Source organism: Odontesthes bonariensis, chromosome 7 (genome assembly GCF_027942865.1).
Source record: "Odontesthes bonariensis isolate fOdoBon6 chromosome 7, fOdoBon6.hap1, whole genome shotgun sequence".
Taxonomy (NCBI): Eukaryota; Metazoa; Chordata; class Actinopteri; order Atheriniformes; family Atherinopsidae; genus Odontesthes; species Odontesthes bonariensis.
The window spans coordinates 21,187,567-21,195,894 of record NC_134512.1 but is presented as its reverse complement, the minus strand read 5'-3'; the positions used below and the strand labels follow the sequence as shown (position 1 = coordinate 21,195,894).

The 8,328-nt window shown below is 43.4% G+C and overlaps 1 protein-coding gene across 1 annotated transcript in view; it reads left to right on the top strand.

The window, feature by feature from the left end:
* LOC142384078 (uncharacterized) overlaps positions 1-6,963 on the top strand; it is a 31,885-nt gene extending 24,922 nt beyond the window's left edge. The window contains exons 27-43 of the mRNA XM_075470023.1: positions 92-266; positions 362-609; positions 789-972; positions 1,052-1,262; positions 1,359-1,534; positions 1,710-1,779; positions 1,876-1,976; positions 2,072-2,103; positions 2,201-2,378; positions 2,475-2,579; positions 2,679-2,719; positions 2,847-2,969; positions 5,699-5,797; positions 5,952-6,080; positions 6,177-6,216; positions 6,310-6,433; positions 6,608-6,963. Coding sequence (XP_075326138.1) covers positions 92-266; positions 362-609; positions 789-972; positions 1,052-1,262; positions 1,359-1,534; positions 1,710-1,779; positions 1,876-1,976; positions 2,072-2,103; positions 2,201-2,378; positions 2,475-2,579; positions 2,679-2,719; positions 2,847-2,969; positions 5,699-5,797; positions 5,952-6,080; positions 6,177-6,216; positions 6,310-6,433; positions 6,608-6,818 — 2,247 coding nt within the window. The 3' untranslated portion in view covers positions 6,819-6,963. The remainder of the gene's footprint in view (positions 1-91; positions 267-361; positions 610-788; positions 973-1,051; positions 1,263-1,358; positions 1,535-1,709; positions 1,780-1,875; positions 1,977-2,071; positions 2,104-2,200; positions 2,379-2,474; positions 2,580-2,678; positions 2,720-2,846; positions 2,970-5,698; positions 5,798-5,951; positions 6,081-6,176; positions 6,217-6,309; positions 6,434-6,607) is intronic.
* Positions 6,964-8,328: the final 1,365 nt, after the last annotated feature.

Here is an 8,328-nt window from a genome sequence, read left to right as displayed (position 1 = left end):
TTGTTTATAGATAACTTAATTGCATTCGTTAATTTGAAAATGTGAACATACAGCTTTGTTCCCCTACATCTTTAATTTTTTTTTCTTAAAGCAAAACGAGACCTTCTACTTCTGCAACTGCACCATGGCAAGATGCATCGAGAACAACACAATTGAAATAATACCATATGAGTGTCCACCTCTCCAGAACATAACTTGTACCAATGGAAGGAAACCTGTTCTTGTGTATGATGAGTACCACTGCTGCCAACATTATGCATGTGACTGTAAGTTATTCTGTTCACCTATGACTTTCTCTTCTACTTTTTTTTTCTCTTTTTGATTACATTTGATTTTTCTTTTTTTTTCCCATTCTTTTCAGGTGTTTGTGAAGGCTGGGGAGATCCCCATTATATCACATTCGATGGACTGTACTACAGTTACCAAGGAAACTGTACTTATGTATTGATGCAGGAGATTACACCAACACATAATCTTAAGATTTATATTGACAACGTACTTTGTGATCCCACTGAAGATGTTTCCTGTCCACGATCAATGACAATTACATATGGGCCGCAAGTTGTCACACTCATCAATCACAACCTTCTTGGAGCACCGCAATTGGAGGTAAAACTAGAAGTGGTATTTGATGTCTTAAGGTATTTTGTATATTCTGCTAAATTTTCCAGAGTACCTTCATGTTTATTACTTGAATTACTTGAATAGCAATGCCTAAAATTTTTTATTTATTTTGTATTTGTATTTGCATTTGTTTCTATTTTATTAAATTTATTTTAATCTTCTAGGCATTAAACAATGGAGTAAGTCTGAAACTACCTTATTCACACCAAGGTGTTAAGATCATGAGTACTGGCATTAACTTGGTGTTTGAGATTCTTCGCCTAAAAGTGGTCATTACATTTGGTATCACTGGCTTTAGTGCTACTCTTCCGTATGGGTACTTTGGCAGAAATACACAAGGTCACTGTGGTAAGAACATTTTCTCAAGTAGCCACCTTTCTAAATCCTTAGTCTGTAGTTAGACTGTAACAGGTTAACTCTTTTATAGGAACATGCACCAACAGCCAAGATGATGACTGCATGTTGCCAGGAGGTGAGCTGGTGGAAAGTTGTTCAGTAATGGCTGACTATTGGCCAGCCAGTGACATTCACCAACCCAAATGCCCCACGCCATCTGTGCGTCCCACAAATGTTCCTGAACCTCCGCTGGAACCAACTCCGTGCAAGCCAGATTCTATATGTGACATGCTCAAGGGCAGGTAAATTGTTTATTCCACTGATTCAGTTTGCAGCTCTCTACCAAATGTTGACTTATTCAGAGATACTAACAGCTTTATTTATTTTTTCTGTCCCAGTGTCTTTGCAGAATGTCATCCTTTCGTCTCACCAGACAATTTCTACAGAGGTTGTGTTTTTGATAGCTGCCATGTTTCCAACCCAACAGTGGATTGCACGAGCTTGCAGACTTATGCTGCTGCCTGCGCTCAGGCAGGAGTTTGCCTCCACTGGAGGAACTACACTAAACTATGTGGTAAGCAACCCCTCAATAGTTTATTGTTAATGATGGAGTCATTGGAATTAAATTATTATTTTTTCTTTTGTGGCATTCAGCAAACAGAGAACAGACTACTGCATATAGTATATTATGGTTGGGAATATACATTTTATAAAGACTCAACTGTGTTCTTTTTTTTCTTGACCAACAGCAAGTGATTGCCCATCAGACAAAGTTTATAAGCCTTGTGGTCCTGCAGAACAGCCAACCTGTGAAGACAAGTAAGTTTCCACAAAAATGAAATGTTCTTATTTTGTTAATCATGATTTTTCTGGAGCAGTTCCTGAGACTATGGTCTTTATAAATGAACCCTACAGTCCCAGTGAACCAACCATGAACTTCACAACTGAGGGCTGCTTTTGCCCTGACGGAATGAAACTCTTCAACAAAGAGTCTGGGATATGTGTTGAAAAGTGTGGTAAGTATGGTGTTTATCGAGCATGACACTTAAACAGACTTCATTTATTGAGTCACTCATGAAGTCCGACTGAGTTGTTATTCATTTTCCAACAGGATGTCTTGATCCTGAGGGCATTCCTCGCGAGGTGAGACAAGATTTCAAGTCATGCTCACTTGAAATCCCAATTCATATTGTTTACTAGCAAAAGACAATTGATTCACAATTGTGTTTTACTCTTTCAGTTTAATGAGAGGTTTGAGTACAAATGCCAGGACTGTAAATGTGATGAGTCCACCAAGACCGTTATTTGTAAGCCTAAGACATGCCCAGCACCACCCATCACCAACTGCACTGTCGCAGGGTTTGTCCGTGTGAAACAAACAGATCCAGCAAATCCCTGCTGTTTCGCTTATGTTTGCCGTAAGAAATTAAACATTGAGGCAAATTTGTGTTTTAACATTTAATGATTGCTGTGTGCAGCTGAGTTCTACAATAACTGTTTCTTTATGTCTGCAGAATGTCAAATTAACACTTGCCCGTTAAGCAGCATAAACTGTCATGTTGGATATAAGCCAGTTATCAGTGTTCCTGAGGGAAAATGCTGTCCGGAGCATACATGTGGTGAGCTCTTGAATTCAGTTTGAACCTACATTGCACTAGAAAATGACAGAAACACTTTTATGTAATTTACTTTTTTTTTAATATCTTACTCTTCCCTAGATCCTAAAAGAGTTTGCGTCCACAGAGATCTTGAATACCGGGTAAATGAGGAACAGATGATTTATTAATTGATTTGTTGCATAACCTTTTACCTTTAATGAATCCTGCTGCACATGGTTCTTTATGGCTAACATGCAAATGCAAACTGATTTTTCTTGTCTTTGTTAGCCCGGTTCTTCAGTTCCTGCAAATAAATGTCAGGATTGTACCTGTAGTAATGAGGTCGAATCGAGTTCTGGTCTGTTCAAAATAACCTGCGAGTTTCAGCGATGTAACGAAACATGTGACATGGTAAGAAAGATTAGAATCATTCAGAAATACACCAGATAATGCAGCTTGTTTTCGTCTGTGTGCAGTTTGAGGGTAAACTTTACATAACCGGCTTCAAGGTGAAAGGCAGACAGACTGTGGGCACCCTGGAGAGGGCCAACGAGCTGAACACCTTCTTCAATAGGTTCAGCTCCCCACCCCCACCCTCAGCTGTCTCCTCCACTTCACACCTCACCCCCCCACCACACATCCTGTGGACATCAACCCCCGACTGCTCTCAATGCCTTTGTCCTCCACTCCTCAACCCCCCCTGCTGAGTGCATTGGACTTAACACCTCACCTCCAGACTGCTTTTACCCCACTGAGGCTATGTACACACGTAGCCGGGTATTTTTAAAACCGAATGTTTCCCCCCCTCCGTTTATAAAATAATCTGTATCCACATTACCTCGTTTTCGAAAAAACACCTTCCACACATAACCGAACATCTGCGTTTTCACCTGTCTTGACAACCCAAATGCATTTGCTGTTTAGCGCAATCTGCCCTTGTCAGCTAAATAATAAAGTGTGCACGCAACTTTTTTGAGCACACTGACAGGTGATCGCATGACAGTGGACTGCCCCTCGATATGAGGACGTAATAATTCCGACAGCGAGAGGACTGAGGACCGGGACATGCGAAATTGTCACGCCATTCCTCTGGGAGTACGACTTGGGCGTGTAAAATCAAGGCTGTAAACAGCGCCTGCACAATAATAACCACCATAGTTCTCAAGGCATCCATGCTTCTTCAGTAAACAAAGGTCGCACTTTAGACTTTAAAGCAGATTTGTTGTTGTTTTGGCGTAAATTGTGACGTTCGAAAACGCAAAACTCCGGTTATCTCTGTCTACACGCAGCTGCATAAACGGAGTTTTCAAAAATCTTCACTTTGCCCGGAGTTTTTAAAAACATTCGTTTACGATGCGTTTTTATGCGTTTTCATGTGGATGACAGGTCCAAACGTAGAAAAATATATTCGTTTTAGCAGATACCCGGCTACGTGTGGATGGGGCCTGAGGCATCAGCCCCCCTCCCCCGCCTGACTGTGAGTACTGGCCAGGTGAAGAGACAGCTGGAGAGACTCCACCTAGGCAAGGCTGCAGGACCTGATGGCATCAGCCCTAGAGTTCTGAGGACCTGTGCCAGCCAGCTGTCTGTGGTATTCCAGCACCTGTTTAACCTGAGCCTGTACCTAGAGAGGATCCCAGCACTGTGGAAGACGTCCTGCGTGGTTCCTGTCCCGAAGAAGACGACTCCTTCTGGACTCAATGATTACCGACCAGTAGCTCTCACATCTCATGTGATGAAGGTGCTGGAGAGACTGGTCTTGACGCATCTCAGACCGCAGGTGGCTTCTTCCCTTGACCCTCTACAGTTTGCCTACCAGCCTCACCTGGGGGTGGATGATGCTGTTGTTTACCTGCTGCAGCGTGCTCACTCGTACCTGGATGGATCGGGTTGCACTCTGAGAATCACATTCTTTGATTTTTCGAGTGCATTCAACACGATCCGGCCAGGTCTACTGAGTGACAAACTGCAGGTCATGGGGGTCGACACATCCATCATCTCCTGGATTGCCAACTACCTGACAGACAGACCACAGTATGTCCGGCTGGGCAGTGTTCTGTCTGATGTGGTGGTTGGCAGTACAGGAGCTCCTCAGGGGACTGTGCTGTCTCCTTTCCTGTTTACCTTGTACACCACAGACTTTAAATACAACTCAGAGTCATGCCACTTGCAGAAGTATTCAGAGGACTCTGCAGTGGTTGGGTGTATAAGGGATGGACAGGAGGGGGAGTACAGAGCGCTGGTAGAGGATTTTGTGGATTGGTCTGGCAGAAATCACCTGCTTCTGAATGTGGCAAAGACCAGAGAGATGGTCATTGACTTCAGAAGGAGGAGGACGGCTCCAAAGCCTCTGTGCGTTTTGGGAGAGGATGTTGCAGTGGTGGAGGACTACAAGTACCTGGGAGTGCACCTGGATAACGGACTGAACTGGAGGACCAACACCGATGCTGTTTACAAGAAGGGGATGAGCCGACTCTATTTTCTGAGGAAGCTGAGATCCTTCAACGTGTGCAGCAAGATGTTGGAGATGTTCTATCAGTCTGTTGTTGCCAGTGCACTCTTCTTCGCTGTGGTCTGCTGGGGGAACAGCATCAGAGCCGGTGACGCCAGCAAGCTTAATAAACTTATTAAGAAGGCTGGTTCTGTCATCGGCTGCAAACTGGACTCATTTGAATCGGTGGTGGAGAGGAGGACACTGAACAAACTGTTATCCATCATGGATAACCCCACCCATCCTCTCCACCAGCTGCTGGTTGGACAGCGGAGCTCCTTTTCCAACAGTCTCATCCAGCTCCGCTGTCACAAGGACCGATTCAGGAAATCCTTCCTACCAGCAGCCATCACCATATACAACACCTCCCCTCTGGCTGGAAGAGAACTTCAACCTCAATAGGCTTGAAGTCTCTCCTAAAGAAACAATAACAAAAAACAAAAATTACTGTAGATTTGTACATAGCGAATGTTTATTCACTATTTTATTTTTTTAATTTTTTTTATTTATTGTATTTTATTTTATTTTATTCTATTCTATATCTTTACTGTATGCTGCTGCAACAAAACAATTTCCCAAATTGGGATTAATTAAGTATTTATCTATCTATCTATCTATCTATCTATCTATCTATCTATCTATCTATCAGGGCTATGAGTATGTGGAAACTGACTCAGATAAATGCTGTGGGAAGTGTGTGCAGACACACTGTGTCCTCAGTATAAATGGTACCAAGCAGCTCTTGAAGGTAAGGTGGATCATCTCCGTTGTCACTGACTCAACATTTTAATGCTGATATTTCTTTTAACATCTATGTGGACTGTTGCTCATGTGTGCTCATGCTCATGTGTGTGTGTGTGTGTGTGTGTGTGCTTTTCTACATCCATCTCAACGTTTTCCAGCAAGGAGAAACCTGGTCACCACCAGAGAATAAGTGTGAGCATTACTCTTGTGTTAAAATTGGTGGGACTTTAACGACAATCAGCTCACAAATTGTCTGCCCACCATTCCAGCAGAGCAACTGCCAAACTGTAAGTATCATTTTCACCATCTCAATTTGGACTCATTGTGTTTGAGGATTTAGAATTAGGAAAACTGACTTTGTTTATGTGAATTTTCTTCCTTAGGACACGATTCAGACTGCAGCCAATGGTTGCTGTAAAGTCTGTAAGTATAACATCTTCATTTCACCTTCATGACTGATGCTAAAATTAATCCAAGCTAACTGAGGTTCTTTCTTTAAAATTTTGTTTAAAAAAGGCGTGGAGAAAGAGAAGGCCTGCAAGGTAGTGAACATGAAAACTCTAGTTTCACACCACGGCTGTCAGTCTGTCCAGGAGGTGGATATGCCATACTGTGAAGGCTCCTGCAACACCTTCACCAAGTAATGATGATTTCACAATCATAAAACATTTGTACAGCACTTTTTCTCCCAATGTTAGGAAGTGCTATAGAAACTAAAGAGCATTTTTTCGTCCTCTTGAGACACAAAAATATTTAGTATAGTGTAGTTGGTGCAGATCTTGAAAGTATAAACACCTGTTTCTGCTGTTTTCAGGTACTCTGAAGCAGCAGCTGCAATGCAGCATTCCTGCTCCTGCTGTAAGGAGATGCGCTCCAGCAATCGCACCGTTGACTTGTTGTGCCTAAACGGAGAGACGGTCCCCCACACCTACATGTATGTGGAGGCGTGTGGCTGCGGCCAAACAGAGTGCACCAGATCTGCTGGACAACCTGCTCGCAGAAAGCGAAGCTTCACTCTTGTGTGATAGAACCATCCATCATCATGTGAAGTGGATGTGGAATGCAAATGTTTTTTCTTCTACTGTTATGACAATCACCACATGGCTAGAGTAATAGCCATTGTACTAAGTCTTTATCAAGAAATCAATTAAAAAGTTGCAAGTGAGATAATGTCTCATTGTCCTGTTTGTAACAGTCCAACTTTTTTAAACATTTATCACTTTTACACAAACCCAAGATGACTCTTCTGTGATCCTTCACGATGCAAGTATCACTGAACTTGGTCTCAAACTAAAGGTGTTTGGAAAAGTAAACAACAGAAATTAATAGAGCAACAAATTCAGGTAGCAAAAGGGGAGCTCATGGTTCAGGTGGTTCAGTTGACATCCTCTATAGGAACCGCTCTTTCTCTCCACCAAAAATGCTGCTGCAATCACACTGTGCACACACAACCCTTTTGCTCCATTAGCACAGGTTCACCACAAACCTCAAGCTCCTAACAAGGTGCACAACTAGGGAAAGCAAAACCACACCCCCTGAAACCACGACTACAATAATATATAAGTGTAGCAAGGTGGGCATAGACGCTCCTTTTCCATCATGTTATGTGCGTCATCACGTCACACTGACCCATCAGCTGATCCCACAGCTGATATCATTTAAGCTGAGATGCCGGCTTTTGCGTCATCACGTCACGCTGACCTATCAGCTGATCCCACAGCTGATATCATTCAAGTTGAGATGCCGGCTTTTGCGAGCTAGGAGGAAGAACCGACGGTCAACGTGCCTTTCCTCATTCATCCATGCATGCACTTTGGTCTGCTTTTTGCACTGCAATCTGTTGCGAAGCTCAACTTGGCGTGCTGCCGCTCCCCGCCTCGTACAGGTGTAGCTACTGGCTCGGTGCCATCATTTGTTTGTCGGCTGCCCTGTCAGCTGCCGGGGTTCCGAGCCTCTCTCCTTCTGGCTCAGGTAGGCCACCCTCGTGACGCTAACCACCTGTTAGGTGTTTGACTGTTGACTCGGTTCTAAACGAGGTTTTATTTTTGTAGCTGGGGTTTATGAATTTCCTTCTGCTCGTCGGCCTGTATTGTCTCCCTCCTCTCCTCCTGCTGCTTTGGAACGTGAGTATAACATTTCAACTTTCCATCACGCCGTTAGAACTAGTACAATGGCCCAGTTACATCACATTATGCTCTGTATTTGTAGGCGCCTGGGTGTAGCTGCTGATTCCAAGTTCTCTTGGGACTGTTGCTGTTTTGTCCCACCCGGGCAATTGCTTCGACTTCACGTGACGCGGTGCCGGTCACCCGTTATCACTCTGAGGCTGTTGCGGCCCATTGTGGGGCTAGTTCTGGCCTCAACCTGTGCTGGTGGTGTTCGACTGTGGCCGAGTTCAATGTGTGTGTGTATGAAGGCTAACTATTAGTCTGTGCAAGTGAGTGTCCTGGCATATGATGGTGAGAGCATGATTCATTTGTTTATTTTGTATATTTCTGTGTGGGATGTTTTTTTTCCTTGTTTTGATATTTTCTT